Source organism: Mustela nigripes, chromosome 13 (genome assembly GCF_022355385.1).
Source record: "Mustela nigripes isolate SB6536 chromosome 13, MUSNIG.SB6536, whole genome shotgun sequence".
NCBI classification, from domain to species: domain Eukaryota; kingdom Metazoa; phylum Chordata; class Mammalia; order Carnivora; family Mustelidae; genus Mustela; species Mustela nigripes.
The window spans coordinates 140,636,002-140,655,376 of record NC_081569.1 but is presented as its reverse complement, the minus strand read 5'-3'; the positions used below and the strand labels follow the sequence as shown (position 1 = coordinate 140,655,376).

The following is a 19,375-nucleotide window of genomic DNA, read 5'->3' as shown; positions in this document are numbered from 1 at the left end:
AGGAAGCAGGCTTCCTGCTGAGCAGAGAGCCCGATGCGGGGCTCGATCCCAGGACCCTGGGATCATGACCTGAGCCGAAGGCAGAGGCTTAACCCACTGAGCCACCCAGGTGCCCCCATAGTACAAACTTCTTGAAAAGCAGTCACTCTTGTTCTTTCTTGAAGTGTCACCTTTTCCACGATGGATGACTGTGGTTTTCCCCAACAGCTTCCAGGGCCCACAGTCTGCAGTTAACTCGCCGTCAGAGAACACTGCGGTTTTGTAAATGAGGGCTCTACACTTCTTTAAGCTCAACAAGCCCCTGTTGCTGAAACACGCAGTGCACAAAGATTTCCGTGGTCATCCTATGTCACTGAGATGCTGTCAAGAGCTGGCCACTGCGTTATCATCTGTGATGGTGACAGGACTACAAGCAACAGCATCGCTGTCCAACCTAAGAGGAGCGGTTAAGGCAAATGCAGGTGTCTGCCCGGTGGAATGTTGAAAAGCTGTTTAAAACTGGAATCACAAACAGTGCTCTTTGGCAAGATAGACAATGCCTGATACCTATTCTTGAATTACGTAAGTATTAAGTAGGGATTGGTATGGACAGAGACTGGGAAGAGATTCAGCAACTTGAAATGAACTGTTCTAGGGGTAGTGAGATAACTTTTTAAATTATACTAATATTGTTGTCATAATGTTGGAGTTGTTTTTTTGTTGTTGTTGTTGTTTTGTAAACAAAGAATTCTTCCAAAAAGGCATCGGAGAGATAAGCAGACTCACAGTAGTCTGGGTCCCATGTGTCTCTCTCATCAGGTCCACAGATAAGCAACTCTCTCAAATAAACAAGAACTGCCCTCCCCAGGAATTAATCTAACTAGAAACCTGGTACTTCTTGAGCTTCCTCTTCTATCCTGAAACTCGTTCCAGCTACAGCTGGAGGTCCGAAACCACCCCTCACGTGCCTAGTTAGCAGCCACCCCCTCCTAGGGAGGATGGAGCCAAGAGCTGCCACCCGAGTCTCCACGTGCCCAGGCCAGGACTCAGAGACGCACACGCAGAGCTCTCAGGATGGGCCTCAAACCTGCAGCTCAGGCCTCAGGACACTTGCTCCGGACAAGGAGCTGGGGATCTATGGTGGGATGAGGGAAGGGACAACCATCGTGTCCCCTCGATGGAAAAGGAACACGTAAATGCCACTGTGGCCCCCACACCAAGAAGGCCCCAGCAGGCCAGAAATCTGTCTTCTTGACAGAGGCAACCGAGTCCACCGCTGGCTCTTGCTGGTTCAGATTCACTGCCAGTCCTTAAGCCCAAAAGGAAAAACAAACCAGCTGCCTAGAGGGAAGTGTTCCTCGTTTCTTGGACCATGGTATACATGCTTATTTCAGAAATGGCGGTGAATTAGCCAATTTTTTCAAAAAGTGCAGTGATATAGTCTTGCCAGCAATGGGAGGAAAGTGAAAGCTGAGTTGCTAAAAGATGAGGACCTTTTCTGCTAAAAACAAACAAACAAACATGTATTTCTGCATGTTGTTCTTCAACCTCCTGAAGAGACTAAGAGAATCGATGTCTATTAAGTACTAAAATGTTCCTGGTTAGAAGACAAGCTATGGCTTATGCCTTTTCTCCTAGTTTTGTTTGGAAGAACTGGGTCTTTGCTGTATTTGTTAAAAGGGTCCAAACTAAAAGATTTTAAAATTCTGGGGGTACCTGAATGGCTCATGGTTAAGCATCCACCTTCAGCTGAAGTCATGATCCCAGCGTCCTGGGATGGAGCCCTGCATGGAGAAATCCTTGCTCAGCGGGAAGCCTGCTTCTCCCTCTCCCACTCCCCCTGTTGATGTTCCCTCTCTCGCTCTCTCTCTCTCAAACAAATAAAAAAATAAAATCTTTAATAAGCTTCCATATCTGCAATGGGAAACATAAAGGGAAGGAGGTCGAGCACAAGACTGTGGCTCAGAAATCAGGACCCCAGCTGCCATGGTCCGGCGCTGTGCTCGGAGCAGGAGGTGGTGCAGCAGAGGGGCTGAGAGCCACACAGACCCAGGTGCCACCCCAGCCCTGTCACTTCCAGGGGAGGAACCTTGCAGAGCCTTGTATACATAAGGCTGTCTGGAGGGCGATATGCAACATACACACTACACATTACACAAGTGTTCCAGAGGACACGGAGGAGAGCAAACGATGAAAGGGAGCCTATGATTGAAAGAAATTAAACCCATTACTGAATTCATCCTTGGTTAAATTAAAAGCTAAAATCAAAGGCTGTAAGTTTTTAACAGCAGGAACCTTGGGAGGAATGATCTGGAGTTTCTGTTTTGAGACTATGAGAACACGATTCCCTGGGCTAGCCTTAACATTTTGTTGTAGAGACATGGACAAAGGCTGGAGGTATTTATCAGAGACGATCTCCAACCTGAACACCAGCCACAGTGGAGGTGAAGGTCCTTTCTCATCAGATTTGTTCCCACTCTACCTTTTCACACATCGAGTACCTTGTTTGTCATCTCCTCTCTGGCGAGGATACTTTAAGCACAATGACTAGTTGCTACGTAACCTTTAACCTTGAGACTAGCTCTGCTTGTTTACATGCTTGTTATAGAAAGTTCTATTTGTTCACTGTATGCTGCTTACAGGAAATTGAGTTTTAAAATATTTAATCCACTAACACTGGCTTTATTGATCTGGTTATAATGAACTCAACCAGTAGAAGAACTGTTCAGATCCTCTTGGAGTTAGGAAAAATCACGTCTTTCCCTCTTTTAATCAATAATGATACAAATAAACTATAAATCGTCATTAGAGCAAAAATATGTTTAAAACAGAATGCAGAAACTCAATTTGTTCTCTTGACACTACTATGACTGCCCAAGCTTCCATCACCAGTGTTGCTAAGACGAGGCAGTTGGTAATACTAGCCGGGGAATTCATCCGAGTTTCCCCTCTTCCTTTCTCAGGCAGAGACCCAGGAGACCACACACGTGCCTGGGGCAACACTGCCTGTCCACCCTAATGCCACCTTGGGGAACCCTATCATCATGCAGAGCTCTGGGTCCCCAAGGGTCCTCCTTTTCCACTCAGCATCTCTGGCCCCCAGCCCAGCTCCCAGCACAAAAGAGACATCTGATCCAGGTCAGATGAAACCCAAGTATGGGTTCCCAAGAAAGAGAGGGGAAGTTCTCGCCCTCCTCTCCAGGGAGATGGCACCTGCGACCTCCAGGCTTGCGTGCAGCTCGCACATGCCATGCTGCAACCCACTGTGGTAGGTGTGACTCGTCCACTTCACGGCAGGAGAAATGAAAGCTCAGGAAGGTAGGCCCTCACAAGGCCACACAAGTCAGCCCTGCTGGGAGGGACGCTGGACCCAGAGCCCTGCTCTCTGCACCCTGCCCCGCCTGACTGCAAGCGATCTGTGACCTTTCCTTCTCCTCAGCTCTTTGTTCACGTCCACAGACTCCCGCACATGGAGGGGAGACGCTGACGGGGAAAGCTGAGGCCGTCGGCTTGTGGTGATTGAGCGTGTGTTCCAGGCAGGCGGCATATGACTCATTTCGCTAAAATCAATATCGTTACGCTCATCCTCTGGGAAGTACTCGGCCAGCTGTAAATCTAACCATCCTGACTCCAAGTTAACAAGAAAAGGGGCTTACTAACTTCCAAATCAAACTCTGTGAATCAGAAGCAGCGGCCGTGTTGGCAGAGTCCTGGGAAGGGTCCAGGTGAGAGGCAGAACAGGCTCACGTCTGCAGGTCCCCCGCAGAGCAGTGGGGGCCTTCGGCTCAGCCCAGCGGGGCTCTTCAATCTGCAAAACCGGGGTAAGAAAGTGCTGAAGCTGGTCCTGAATCAAGAGAGCGGCGTGGAAGCCGGCGGGCCCCAGCCCGCTGACAGGCCACAGCTGCCGAACGAGAGCAGGCGGCCGCAGCGGTAAGACCGCGTTTACACCAAGTCTGGCCACAGCTCTTCGTTATCTGGACCTGGACAAGACTGAGTTTTCTAAAATTTAAAAAAAAAAAAAAAGTTCTCAACTTGCAAACAAGGTGTATACAAAAATTTTGCCGCAAGCTGGCTTTCTGGGGTCCCACAAGCACCGGTGCTCAGGCTCCTGGCCGGTCCCCGGAGGCTGCCTGACCCCGGGGGGCAGCCACTGAGCGCGTGCAGAGACGATATGATGCACCGCCCGGGCTGGGTGGAAGCCAGGGAACTCGCACTGTTGAGGAAAACCCGCCTTTTCTCCCCCCAGAGGGTGAGGGCTTGGCTGTGTGCGGACATGCGGCAGGACCTGCAGGCACCTTCCAAAGTGTGAGATAGGGGCTGGCAGGGTGTCTCACCGAAGTCCAAGAACATTGGATTTAATATCCAGAACTAGGGTCAGTTTCACCCCGAAGCTGTACAGAAGGAGGGGAGAAAAGAAACCTGAGACCGGAGAGAACAAGGCTTCAGAGTGAGAGAGAAAGGGTGTGCATGGGAATGGGGCCGGCGTCTGGGGCTGAAGAGGGCGCAGCCCTGAGAACAAGCTCATCGGAAAGCGGGCCAGAAGCGGGGCGTCGGCGAAGGAATGAGTTTAGGAAAAGAACAGGTGGCTGAGGATGAGGGAAGAGCAGGGGAGTCAGCAGGGGCCCCGCCTGCGTCAGTGGGAGGGAGCGTGAGCAGCTGCTCTGGACGAGAAGGCACTGGAGGGGCAGCACCCGGGCCAACGTCAGCTCAGCCCTCACTGGGTTCCAGCCCCTCGGAGACTCCGTGTCTCCGTCCAGGCAAAGTCCTGGGCCCCAAGGACAGACGACACGAGGCATGCCAGGACCACTAGGAGCTGCACATGTGCCCACCGGCCAGGGGCTCACAACGCCACTGGGGGTGTGCCTTCCCGCCTCCACAGACACCTGAAGGATGCCTAACTGAGTCTCTCTGAGCTGTACTGGGGGGACACACATGGTGCTCAAAAGCCAAAGAATGGAGAAGCCCAGGCACCTCCTCCAAAACCTGACGGGTGGCACTCCTCAGCACAAAAGGAGTCCCATCTGTGGCATCTTCTTTAAAGCCCCATGAACTCCTGGTCCCCTTCATCAGCGTTCAAATTTGGATACTTCTCGCCCTTCCTATGCCAAGCGTCCTCAGATCGTCACAGCTAACAGTTCTCCCACTGGAGCGGCAGCCGTCAGCAGCCAGAGAAGCCTCCTACAGAAGGTCCCGTCGAGCTCCATCTCAGTGCGCCTTTCTCCTGGAGGCACTAAGTTATCTCCACAGGAGGCAAGCCAGCTGCTGGCGGGGGTAGGGGAGCAAGCAGGCTCCCCTAAGCAAACGGTTTGTCCACAGCAGGGAAGCAGACGTGGTGGCCTCTGCTAGTCCCACTGGCCAGAGGCGGACCCAGCTCTGTCCCTGCGGCTGCGAGGCCTTGGGCAAGTCCTTGAATATTCCCAGCCTCAGTGTCTAGTAGGTCAGTGAAATGGGGATAAAAACACTGTCTTCCAAGGTTGGAGTAGAGACTGAATACATAATAAGCAAAGGGACTAACATCTCTTTATTAATCTCCGTTCGATACAGGCCGAGCAGAGTGCTGAACCGGAGCTGCATCACCCCCGGCCAGGCCCACGGTACACGCTACCTATGGGACATTCCCCTTTCCTGGAGTTTTCTGTGATGGGGGCCCCAAACACCATGACCAGAACACACTTCTTGGAAAACAAGAGCAATGGCTATGTGTGGGTCCAGTCCCAGCTGGCTGCTCGTCTGCATGCCCCACAGCCTCCCACTGAAAGACACAGGGACCCCCAGAGCAGGAGGAGCTAACTAGGGACGGGGAGCCCAGGCTGCTAGCAGTGGCTATCTGAGTAAAGAAGGCCACGGACCTTCTCCAGCACCAGGTGCCTGGAAGCTGGGCTGTGGGAGGTCTGCGTGCGCACCCTAAATGAAGGGCAGCTGCCGTGCATCACCAGGAGGAAGCTGCTAGCTACCACGAGTAGTATGTTGTCATGGAGAAGCAAAACATGGAGGAGAAGCTGGGAGAGCCCTGGAAGGCCTGTTTTCTTCCCAGCCTGCCCCCCAGACCCACACAGGGGATCAGGGGCCATACCAGTAAGCCAGCTGGGGGATCATCGGACTGGGAGCTTTTGAAGGCGAGCCACCAAAGCCCAGCGACCAGAGTCTCTGGACACACAGCAGCAGCAAGGTCATTCTGTCCCACCATCTGAAGGGGTTCGGAGGCAGTGATGGAGGGCGGGGAGGGACATCTTTAGTTGCGTGCCTACCTTGGGCCAGGCATTCTGTAAAGCAACCACAAACACCATCTCAGCTATTCCCCTCAACCGGCCCACCACCAGCCAAGGGCAGCGCCCCCCTCCCACAGAGGCGGAAACTAAGTGGAAGGACGCATCTGCTCCACCACCCATGCTCCTTCTATCCCACTGCACTGCCTCCAGCATCAGGAACCTGGGACCAGGTGGCATTGCACGGACGTCCAGGACAGGCTGGACACACATCAAGAAAGCTGACCAGACCAAAGGAAGAAGGACGGGGTGCCTCCTCCAGCCAGGGCCCTGGGGGCTCCAGGGAGAATCTGTTGGCTCCTTTGCAGCCAACAAATGCAAAGTAAGAGGCCCTGCGTACCTCTGAAGCCTGAATAGCCAGGCTGGGGGCAATTGCCCAAGGGGCTGGAACCTGCAAGACACCAGCACCAGCAGAGCTGAACCGAGCAAGGTCTTCGGGGGATTCTGAGGCGACTGGCTCATTTGATGTGCAGGACAGCTGACTCATAAGGCAGGCGACATTTGGGCCCTGATGGAGTCGGCCAGGGTTCCCTGAGGCCACCTCAGCCTAATGCACTGGAGACTTTTTGTTAGGAAGATTACAGACTGAAGCGGGAGCACCAAAAATAATGAATCTGTGAGCGGATTTTATTTAGGTGTTGATTCATGGTTGTCTTATAAGCCAACAGCCCGTCAGAACTATAAATTAACGAGATAAAATGTTGCTGGCCCTCCATATTTCAGGCTGGGTATTGATATTTTAGAATCCACAGATTTTTAACTGTATTGATTGAGGACACCAGGATAAATGGCCTTGGCGCCAAATTCCCATTAACGACAATGGGCACCGAGTGACTAATTCCCAAAGCACTGCGGTGAGAACGCCCTGCATTGCCTTCTCCTGGCAGGGAGTTCTAATTAGATTGAAATGAAAAAGCCAAATCACCAAGGGCGGAAAGAGGCAGATCAAGTAAAAAGGAAAACCAGACTCAGTGATGAGAAAGGACGAGATGAGTCAAACCAGGCTGAGAGCCACAGGGGCTGCCCAAGCCCACCGACCTCTTCTGAAGAAAACCCTTAGAACAACTTGGGTCGGGATGCAGAGCTGAGGTGGGAAGCAGAGCCGGGCAGAGCCTCCTCGCCCACCCTGGCAGCCACCGACGGCTCTCCCTGCCCAGCACGCACCAGCCTCCACTCACACACTGAGCAGCTGCTCCGAGCCAGCCCTGGCCAGATGATGGGAGACACGGAGACCACCAGGACAGGCCCCATTTCAAGGAGCACCCACACTAGTCAGGGAGACAGACACAGAAACCAGCAACCCTCTTGGCAGGAGAGGGACTGGAGTCCCCCCATCTAGGGACTGGAGGGCTTCCCCAAGGGTAAGGTCCAAACCCTGAGACTCTTGTCCCCAAGGGACAGAAAATGTCCAATAAGCTCACCACTACAGCCCCCACCAGGTCCTGTCCACAGCAGGTCCTCAGTAAGTATCTACGAATAGATACTATATCTACGAATAGAATACTATATCTACGAATAGAAAAGATGAACCGGGGAGAAGGAGTGCTGTTCCGGGGAGACGGGTGGAGTGGAAAAGTCCTCCATCTCCGGCAAAGCCCTGAGGACAGAGGCCATGCCTGCCCTACACCACCCCACACAGTGCAGCTGGAGGAGCACGCTGGGCCTGAGGCCACACAAGCTTCTCTCCAGTAAAGATCTGCCACCAACTGGGCGAGGCATGCCTCCTCCCTCCTCCTGCTCTTCACCTTCAGGTCACACCCAACCAACCCCAGACATCAGGGAGGACTGTCCAGAGTGCCATGATTCTCTTCTGCTCCAAACTCAGCAGTGGCCCCCTGCCGCCATCTGCTGTGGCAGTCCCTAACTTGTGAGGCAGGGAAACTCTCAACATCTAAAATTTCAGAACCAGTCCCCACATGCACACACACTCACACACACCCACACACACAATGGCACTATATAACATCTATTGGTTGAGAAGATCCATTAGGACACAGAACTACGAGGAATCCATTGATGTTATCAAATGAACTTGTAATTGATTAATCCAGCATCACCGCCCCCCGCCAGTATGTGAAAAGCATCACTCTTTTACTCTGTGGGTGGGCGGCACAGGTCCCTATGGGTGGTCAGTGACCCTGGAGTGGGGAAAAGTGCCTGTAGAATGCGTTCTTCACAGGCCAGGAAAGGCATGCAGCTCAAGCTCCTGTTCCTGCCCCTCCAGACTCGCTGCCCCAGATTCCCTGCACCCCACGATTCCATGCACACCATGCAGTTCGTGTTCCTGGAACAATTCTGTCCTCATTGTCCTGTCTACTGAGAACCCGCTTCGCTCTCCCTCAACCGTACCCCCTTCACCTAGATTCTCTGTCTGCCCAGCTCCTGCCCCAGGGCAGGTTCCACTTCCTCCCGGAAATTTTTCTTGATCTTCTAGGCCCAATGTTTTTGCACTTCTTATACCTCGTTCCATCGCTGAGAACCCCCAGGGAACCTGGGATTCTCTCTGCACTTCTGTGTTCCACAGCAAACAAGAGCTTCTTAGGTGGCGTCTGCAACACTGCGCATGGCTTACTGGGCACACAGGCACCCCAGCGAGCCTGGCAGACCCATGCGTGAAAAAAGAAGTCTGGTGGTGCCAGCCCTAAGGGTGAGCGGGGCCTAAACGAGACGGCGGATGGAAGGCTGGAGCGGAGCCTCACCTGCTGTAGTCGTCACCAACTAAGTAGCGCCGAACCCCTGAGCCACCGGCCGAACCCCTGAGCCCTCACCAGCCCTGCGGCTCATGGTAAGACCACAAACCTCTGGGGAAACACTCTGTCGAGAAAAAAACCACCAGACACTCAGCCCGGAAGAAAGGGCCCGAGATCCGCAACTGCAGACAGGGCTCCACACACCACTTGCCACGCACCACGGGGAGGCTCTGAGCCAGCTCCCGGCAGCTGTGGGCCTCACGCTTCCCCCCTGTGAAATGGGGGAAAGAACCATGGGCCGCAGGCCGTGAGGACTGACACGGAGAAAGCCGGTGGCACGGTACTGGCCGCTGACACAGACATTGGCCTTGTCATCACCCCACTGGGGGCACACGGGACTCGGTCAGAGGAGCTGAGGGTGCTCAAGGCAGGAAACAAAGCCCACAATTACCCCAGTCCATCCACTGCACTCCTTCCCTGCCCCCTCCAAGCTGCTGGGAAGGGGCTGTGTGCACGAGCCCAGAACTGTCATCTCCTGCTCGCCAGGCCCTGGGAGACTGCCGGGCGTGGGAGGCCTCTCCGGAGACTTTAGGGGACACCCCAGGGATGGGTGGGAATGCTGGCCTCCCCTGCCGACCCTGGCAGTAGTGTCCGGCAGTGAAGTGACCAGAAGCAGCCCAGGGAGGCAAAGGCAACGTGGGTGCTGAGACCAGCCAGCGTGAGTCCGGGGCAGAGGTTTCAAGCCAGCTGGGCACCTCCTGGCTCTGTCCTCACCAGAAGAGCGCGGACAGAACCCCACTCGGGGGCTGCAGCTGGAGCAGGTGCAGAGAGAGGGCCTGTTGCACAGGAGCACTCGGGAACATCGAGTCCCTTCTGCTGACTCCTCTCTCCTTCTCGCCCTGCTTGTCAAGAACCCCCTAAGGATTTACCCAGCACAAATCCATCTTGCCCAAATGCCTTTTCAGTGTAGGCATTAAAGCAGAACTCGTTTGCAGACTTTCCTTATGAGCTGGAATCATTCCTTACAGCCTTTCAACGATAATGAATTGACAGGAATTCTAAACTGATTTCAACCAAAGGACATTGTGATAAAGCTAAATCTATTTTGGTACAAATTACATGTCAGAAGTTGATTAAAAAGCCACCTCTTTATCCAGCCCCACAGCTTGGGGCTGAGACAACCTTGGGGCTCTGTCCTCTCGGCAGGCTGGCAGAGGCCCACCTCGAACCCTCCGTGGAGAGTCTTGGAAACAGGCCAACTGTGGGCCTCTCCTGAGGGCTGTCTCCTACCGCCCTGTAGCCATATGCAGCTTGTGGCTGCTGACCTCCCCCCAACCCCGAGAAGCTTCCCAAAGAGGAAGGGGGGCCTCAGGGTAATAGTGCAATGAAACACACCTGTTTCAAGGTCTGTTAGATGCAGGGCGAAGTCGAAGCCACCACTGAGGATGCGCTGGCCACAGGGAGACCAGCGGGCAGCCCGCACCGCCTCGCTGTGCAGGGAGTAGGTCTGCAGGCAGCGGCCTGAGTCCACAGCGTTCCACACCTACGAGGTAAACACAGTGACAGATGTCAGAACAGGCCCTGATCTCCGGGGCTAAGGGTGGCCCCTCCACAGGAGGAGAGGGTCTCATAGTGGAACTAGATTCTTATTATTTTACCATCAAAACAATACCTAGCTGTTAAGACTTTTCCTTGCTAAAGTGTAAAGGCTTGGGGCTGGCGAGGTGAAGGGGAGCCTTTCCCAAAACCTCTCCTGGAGTTAAGGGAGCCCACAAGAACACAGCATGTCGGAGCTCTGCCACTCAGCCACCCAGCCCTTCCCACCCACTTTGCAGCTGCTGCAAACCTCACGCTCTGCTCACCTTCTTGTAGCCCAGTCTCACCCGCATCTCTGACATCTGTCCTCTGAGACGGGGCTTTGTGAATCCTGGAGGGGACACTGTACCCGGTCAACCTACCTTCACGGGTCCCACTTTAAGAGTAAGATCCAAAACACAGCCTTGCCACACCTGTGCTTACATGGGGGCAAAGAGCCAGCATCTGCCCAAAGGACCAACTCTTCTTTTTTCTGGGGAGAAGGTGTGGCCCCTCATTCTCACCCTGGCTTTCCATGGTGATGAAGCCCATGGCAAAAAGCCCCATGTAGAGTCAATGACTTCTGAGATACATTTTTGAAGTCCTTAAGTACAGAACCACACGTTCCAAGAGCCAGGGCCACTGCACGCATGAGAGAGCCCTTCACCAGCTCTCCAGCGAACCCTGTTAGCCGGAGCCTGACCCGGAGGGCTCTGGGCCTGGCATGCACACTCAGCAGAGCTAGTCTCCCCCGCTCGCTGCCACTACAGGAAGCAGGGTATGCTCCCACCCACCATCTGAGCTGGCTCGGAGGATCGAACGTGAGAGGCAGGAGGAGCTATGCAGCCTGAACACAAGCATCCGAGCTAAGCGCCTGCCATGTGATGCTTCTGCTTGCCGGTTAAGTGACCTGGTCAAGCACCTTGGTCTGCCTGGGCCTCACTCTCCTCCTCCACGAAGTGGGGATAAGAAGAGCCTCATCCCAAGGACTGTGGTGAGGAATGAGTGGGGCTCGTGGGCGTGCTCTTTGGAGCTTGCCATACACACAGTTCTTTTTTTTAATTATTATTAATTACTTTTATTACCATATAATGTATTATTTGTCCCAGGGGTACAGGTCGGTGAATCATACCCGCAGTTCTTAACAGCAGTGCTCTCGGACCCTCTCTCAGTTACATCAGGGAACCCAAGCTCCATGTCCTTCATTTTCCTAATAACCCAAAATGTAACATCCACAAACCCAACCCAGAGACAGACTTCCCTTTCAAGATGGGAAAATTCATCCTGCTGTATCTTGAAAGTCCTCAAAATGCAAAGGACCACAGTCAGAAAGCATGTTTCCTGGGCGTATGTAAGTGTCTGAGCTTAAGAAAACAAGAAGTCAACAGCAGCCATGGAAGAATGCAACGGAGCTCAGATCTTTTTGTCTTCTGAGAACTAAGAGCTGGGGTCTCAAACAGAAAAATCAAGAAAGAGCAGCATTTACATCTGCAATACGGACAGAGGGGTGCCTGGCTAGCTCCATAGGTAGACCAGCAACTCTTATCTCAGCGTGAGTTCCAGCCCCACATTGGGCATGGAGCCTACTTGAAAAAAAAAAAAGAAAAAAAGTTAGAAATATGGACAGAAATAATGAAAGAAACAGCCAGAAGCCTTCAAAGTGGAGTGGGAGTTTGTGGTAGAAGAGCAGAGTGTAGTTTTTTTTCAAAACTATGTACAAGTATGACTCTTTAATAGAAAAAATAGAGTAAAATTACTGAGTTACACCTGCAGGGTTAACATGGCTAAACAATAAAAAGCAATATTGATTACAATAAGACAAGCTGCATATATGCAAGATACCATCTGAGTTATACAAACACAGGAAGCACTGCTTCTATAAAGAAGGAGAAGAAGAAGGAAAAAAGAGAGAAAGAGAGAAAGAAGCAAATGTTGGGGAGAATGTGGAGACACGAGAAGCCCTGCACACTGTTGAAGGAATATGAAATGGTACAGCCTATGTGAACAACAGTGTGACAGTTTCTTTAAAAATTATACACGGGGTGGGGGGCGCCTGGGTGGCTCAGTGGGTTAAAGCCTCTGCCTTCAGCTCAGGTCAGGATCCCGGGGTCCTGGGATCGAGCCCCGCATCATCCTCGTCAGCCTTGGGCTCCCTGTTCAGCCAGAAACCTGCTTCTCCCTCTCCCTCTGCCCCTCCCCAGCACTTGTGCTCTCTCTCGCACTCTCAAATAAATAAAATATTTGTAAAAATTATGCACAGAGTCACGACAGGATCCAGCAATTCCACTTGTGTGTGTATATTCCCAACAAACTGAAAGTGGATCTCAAAGAGTAGATGCACACCAAAGTCCACAGCAGAATTATGCACGGGACCCAAAAGTTGGAAGCAACCTCAGTGTCCATCGACAGATGAATGGATCAGCCACACATGGTCCATTCATACACTATTCATATACTGTTCATACACTATTCATATACCATTCATATACTATTCAGCCTTAAAAAGGAGGGAGATTCTGACACCCTCCCCAACATGGACGAACCTCAAAGACACTGTGCTGAGTGACAGAAGCCAGACACAGAAGGGCAAATACCACTATCATTCCACTTACACAAGGTTCCTAGAATCGTCAAAATCATAGCTATAGAAAGGAGAAAGGGGGAGGGGGACAGGGGCTGGGGGAGGAGAGATTGGGGAGTCAGTGTGTAATGGGGGACAGAGTTTTAGTTTTGTGAGACAAAAAGGGTTGTAGAGATGGATGGTGATAATGGTTGCACAGCGAAGTCCATGTGTTCAATGCCACTGAACTGTGCACTTGAACATGGTTAAAACAGAGAATCCTGTGCTATATGCATTTCACCACAACCTTAAAAACACATATGATGCAAAATTCTTTTATGTTTATTTGTACATTTGCAGTAAGACTGTAACAACACATTTGAAGATGACAGTCACTCCAGGGAGTGGTGGCGGAGGGATGGGGCTGAGAGAAGGCACTGCGAACACTACGCTGTATTTCTGAGAAAGAGAGAGTCAGAGACAGAGAATGACTATACTCTGAAGCATAAATTCCCAAAGGTTTCCATCTATTAAACTATTCATTTTAGGGGCCCCTGGGTAGCTCAGTCAGTTAAGCATCTAACTCTTGATTTCGACATAGTTCATGATCTCAGGGTTGTGAGATCGAGCCCCGTGGTGGGCTCCGTGCTGGGCATTGAGCCTACTTAAGATTCTCTCTCTCCCTCTGCCCCTCCCCAACTCTAAATACATACATGCATACATACATATAAAAAAATAAACTCATTTTTTCATTCATTCAACAAACATTTCCCGAGTACCTGCAACAGCCAGGCATGGTTCAGCAGGAAACAAGTAAGACAAAATCCCTGCCTTCAATGAGAAGACGCTAGACAAGTTAAACAAGCAGAATCTATGTACCATACAGGCAGTGGCAAAGACCGAGGGCGTAAGTGAGCAGGAAAGGAGCTCTCACGTCAGAAGAAGGAGCTGCAATGGTGGCCAGGAAGGGCCTCTCAGAGAAGGTGGCTTCGAAGAAAGATCTGAAGGGGTGAGGAGAGGAGCTACACAGAAACTGGGGAAGAACGCCGCAGGCAGAAACAGGGCCCCTTCGGCTGCTCTACCAGAAGGAGCGTGCAGAGCAAGGGAGCAGGCAGCCAGTGCGGAGCTTCTGCAAGAATCCAGGGGAGAGAGGAACACGGTTGGACCAGCTGGAGGCAGTGCGAAAGCGGCCTCACTTGGAAGGTCGAACCAGCAAAATAAGGAGGGGGAGAAAGTTAAGAAAGGAGGGGGAGAGGAAGGAGAGAAGAGGGGGAGACGGCCCCAAGGCCCAAAGCAGCAAACTGGTCAGGCTGAACTCTTGGTCGGGGGCGGGGGGGGGGGGGGGCTTCCGAATCAGCCGTGGAGACGTGGTTAAGGAAATCCATCAAGCTGTAAATGGTCCGATAACTCCCCTCTGAAGTGAAAACGCGTACTTGGCTCTCCGGGTTGATGTATACACAAGGATAGCATCAGGATCAATGCAGACCAGTCAGCCACTTCTCAAAGCGACCCAGGGTGGAGGAAGAGAACAATCTCTGCTAATCGCTCTCCCTAATTGAATTTAATGTTCACTGTCAGGTTTTAAAGATTAATTCCCAAACACTGTGGCAGCCTGGAGTGTGTACCTTTTTTCAATTAAGTAATTAGAGATCCCAATCTGCCTCCATGGAATTAAGGAGTTAAATCTTCTGTCAAATGTTCTAAGATGACTTGATGCATTAACTGGAAAGAGACATTTTGTGTCCAACAGAAGTCAGATTCGGGAAGAACATGTCAAGCAAAATGTGCATTTGCCTGGCTATCCCGTATTTACTGTGGTTCCCATGTCCCGGGTACCGATACCTGGCCCCACCAGGAGTTCCCCACAGTCTCTTAAGACCTGTTTCTTCAGCAATGTTCTTCCTGCCTACCTGTCTGTCTTTTGTTTTTTACTACAAAACAAATACAATCTCCTTGTAAAATGTTCAAATTATATGATGTGCAAAAATAACAAAACAAAACAAAAAAACAATATCCCATAGGAATCGACTACAAGATTGTGGTTTCTCTGATTATATTAGAAGTCTGCTCTAGACGGGGATGGGGACACAGAAACACAAAGAAGAAAGTAAGAATCATCCATACATCTACCACCCAGACATTAGGACTATCAAACTTCTGGGTGAGATTTGCCTCCCATTTGGCCCCTTTCTGACAGCTCCTTGCAGACCTTCCCAGTTCAGCCGCACCTCCTGGCCTCTTCCCCACCCCTTGACACGCCCTGCTGCCCCAGGATACCGTTCTGGAGACCATGAACAGCTCACTAGCTCAGCAAGCCTGTGCAACCAGTGCCCAAGCCTTCACCAAGTCATCTGCCTGCAAAAGCTTTCGGATTCCTTTACAGTGGGTGTGTCAAGGGCTAGAATTACACTGAATCTACAGACCAATTTGGGAAGGTGTCTTAACAATACTGAGTCTTCCAGTGCATGAATAGGATATGTCTTTCCTTTTATTCCAGTCTTCCTTAATTTATCTAAGCAATGGTTTGTAGTTTTTGAATGAAAAAATCCTGCACATCTTTTGTCAAACTTATCCCTAATTACTTCATGTTTTTGATGATATTGTAAATGGTATTTTTTTATTTTTAATTTTAGGTTCTTCATTTACAATACACAGAAGTACAATTAATTTTTGCATATTGATCTTGAATTCTGCAATCTTGCTAAACCAACTTTTCAATTCTAGAAGCTTTTTTTATTTTTGTAGATTCAGTAGAATATTCTACATAGACAATTAGGTTGTCTGCAAATAAAAGACAGTTTTACTTCCTCCTTTCTAATATGAATATCTTTGTTTCTTTTTCTTGCCTTACTGCACTAGCTAGAATCTCCAGTACAATGCTGAATAGACATGGCAAGAGTGGACACCCGTGGCTTTGTTCTTGATGTGATGGGGAAAGCATCAGTCTTTTACACAGTTAAGTATAATGTGAAAGCTAATGTTTTCATAAATGCCTTTTATTAGTTTGAGAAAATTCTCTTCTATTTCTAGTTTGCACAAAGTTTTTATCAGATATGAATACTGTATATTATCAAATGCTCCTTCTGTATCTCTTCACATGATCATTTGGTTCTTCTTTTATAGTTCATCAATATACTGAAATGCATTGATTATTTCCAAATATTAAGTAAACCTTGCATTCCTGAGACAGATCTTGGTCATGATATTATAAACACATAGAAATAAGTATGTATGTACACACACAAACACACACACACACACATACACACACACCTATAGGTAGATTTACCTGCTAAAATTTTATTTTAAAATTCTGTAACTATGTTCATGAAAGATATTGATCTATCATTTTCTTCTCTTACAATGTCTTTTTCTTGTTAGGTATAAGGTAATGATGGCCTCACAGAATGAGCTGTAAAGAGTTTCCTTCCCTCTGATTTTCTGAAACAGTTTGAATAGAATTGTGTAGTAGTTTCCTAAATTGTGTAGTAGTTTCCTAGGGCTGCCATAACAAAGTACCATAAATTGAGCAGCTTAAACAACAGAAATTATTATATCTCATGATTAAGGAAACTAGAAGTCAGAAATCAAGGTGTTAGCAGGGTTGCCCTTTCTGAGGGCTGTGAGGGAAGAATCTGTTCCAGACCTTTCCTTTCCTTTTTTTTTTTTTTTAATTTAATTTTATTTATTTATTTGACAGAGAGAGATCACAAGTAGGCAGAGAGACAGGCAGAGAGAGAGGGAAGCAGGCTCCCTGCCAAGCAGAGAGCCTGATGCGGGGCTCCATCCCAGGACCCTGGGATCACGACCCGAGCCGAAGGCAGAGGATGAACCCACCGAGCCACCCAGGTGTCCCCAGACCTTTCCTTTTGATGTGTACATGGCTGTCTTCACACTCACATGGTGTTCTCTGTATGCTTGTCTGTCTCCAAATCTCCCCTTTTAATTAGGACACCAGTTACACTGGATTAGGGCCCATCCTAATGACCACATTTTAACTTCATTATCTCTGTAAAGACCCTATCTCCAAATAAGGACATATTCTGAGGCACTGGGGATTAGGACCCCAAAATATAAACTTTAAGAGAAACATAATTCAACCCATAACAAACTGGTATTATTTCTCTTAAATGTTTGGTAAGATTCACTACTGAAGTCATTTGGGCCTGGAGTTTTCTTTGTGGGAAGGTTTTTAACTACTAATTCAATTTCTTTAATAGATAAGGGGCGTTGAGGGTTATCAGTTTCTTCAGGAGTAAGCTTTTCCTGTTTGGATCTTTCAAGGGATTTATCCATGTCATTTAAGTTGTAGAATTCACTGGCATAAAGTTGATCAAAGCATTACCATAGTAGCCTTTTAATATCTTCAGAATCTGTAATTAAGTCACTTCTCATATTATGTTAGTTTGTGTCTTTTCTATTTTATTTCTGATGAGTGCCTGAAGGTTTATCAGTTTCAATGATCTCAAAGAATCAACTTTTGGTTTTACTGATTTTTCTATGTTTATTTTTTTTCTATTTCAATTATTTCTGCTCTTACCTTCACCTCCTTTCTTTTGCTTACACTGGGTTGAATTTGCTTTTTTTTTCCCCTCATGTCTTTTTTTTTTTTTTTAAATATTTTATTTATTTATTTGACAGAGAGAGATCACAAGTAGGCAGAGAGGCAGGCAGAGAGAGAGAGGAGGAAGCAGGCTCCCTGCTGAGCAGAGAGCCCAATGCGGGACTCGATCCCAGGACTCTGAGATCATGACCTGAGCCGAAGGCAGCGGCTTAACCCACTGAGCCACCCAGGCGCCCTTCCCCTCATGTCTTAAAGTGGAAGCTGAGATCATGGATTTGAAATTTTCTTTTTTTAATTAATACAGGCATTTTTATTAATATAGGCAATTTTTATTAATATAAATTGCTGGCTAAGAGCTATTCTGACTACCTTCCACAAATTTTCATATGTTATACTGTCGTTTGCACTTAGTTCAAAATATTTTCTAATATCCCTAACAGTGTCTTCCTTGACCCAGGGATTATTGAGAAGTGTTTTTAGTTTCCAAATATTTGGGAATTTTCCAGATACCTGTTATTGATTTTTTATTTAATCCCATGATCATTAGAGAATATATTCTGAATGATTTCAATCCTTTCAAATTTACTGAGACTTGTTTACAGAGACCTAGAATTTGATCTACCCTGGTAAACATTCTATGTACACATCAAAAGAATGCACATCCTGCTGTTGTTACATAGAGTGTTTATAAATGTCAATTAGGCCAAATTGGGTGATAGTGATATTCAAATATTTTATATCTTTACTGATTTTCTGTCTACTTGATCTATTGATTATTGAGAAAAGGGTGTTGAAACCTACAACTATAATTGTGGATTTGACTGTTTCTTCATCCAGTTCTATCAGTTCTGCTTAGGTGTATAAATATTTATGCACTTAATTGCATGCCCTTTGATGAATTGACCACTTTATCATTATAACTCTATTCCTGCTAATATTCTTTGCTCTGAAATCTATTGCCTGATACTAATATGGCCACTCTAACTTTTTAAAATTAGTATTAGTGTGGTATATCTTATCCTACCCTTTCACATTTTACTTCTTGCATCTTAATATTTAAAGTGGATTTCTTTTTTTTTTTTTTTTTTTTTTTTTAAAGATTTTATTTATTTATTTATTTGACAGAGAGAAATCACAAGTAGACGGAGAGGCAGGCAGAGAGAGAGAGAGAGAGAGGGAAGCAGGCTCCCTGCTGAGCAGAGAGCCCGATGCGGGACTCGATCCCAGGACCCTGAGATCATGACCTGAGCCGAAGGCAGCGGCCTAACCCACTGAGCCACCCAGGCGCCCTAAAGTGGATTTCTTGTAGGCATTGCATAATTGCCTTTTTATACAATCTAACAATATTTTTATTATTTTTTATTTTTTTATTAACATATGATGTATTATTAGCCCCAGGGGTACAGGTCTGTGAATCGCCAGGTTTACACACTTCACAGCACTCACCAAAGCACATACCCTCCCCAATGTCCATAACCCAACCACCCTCTCCCTATCCCCCTCCCTCCGACATCCCTCAGTTTGTTGTGTGAGATTTAGAGTCTCTTACGGTTTGTCTCCCTCCCGATCCCATCGTCTCATTTATTCTTCTCCTACCCCCAAACCCCCCACGTTGCCTCTCAACTTCCTCAAGTCAGGGAGATAATATAATAATTGTCTTTCTCTAACTGACTTATTTCACTAAGCGTAATATCCTCTAGCTCCATCCACATCATCGCAGATCTTCACCTTTTTTTTTTTT

General features: G+C 48.6%; 1 protein-coding gene across 5 annotated transcripts in view; it reads right to left on the bottom strand.

Annotated features, from left to right (window-relative positions):
• WDR25 (WD repeat domain 25) overlaps positions 1-19,375 on the bottom strand; it is a 145,983-nt gene that overhangs the window by 47,588 nt on the left and 79,020 nt on the right. For all 5 annotated transcript variants that reach the window (XM_059373984.1, XM_059373982.1, XM_059373979.1 and 2 more), the window contains one exon: positions 10,331-10,478. In XM_059373984.1, the coding sequence (XP_059229967.1) occupies positions 10,331-10,478 (148 nt within the window). The remainder of the gene's footprint in view (positions 1-10,330; positions 10,479-19,375) is intronic.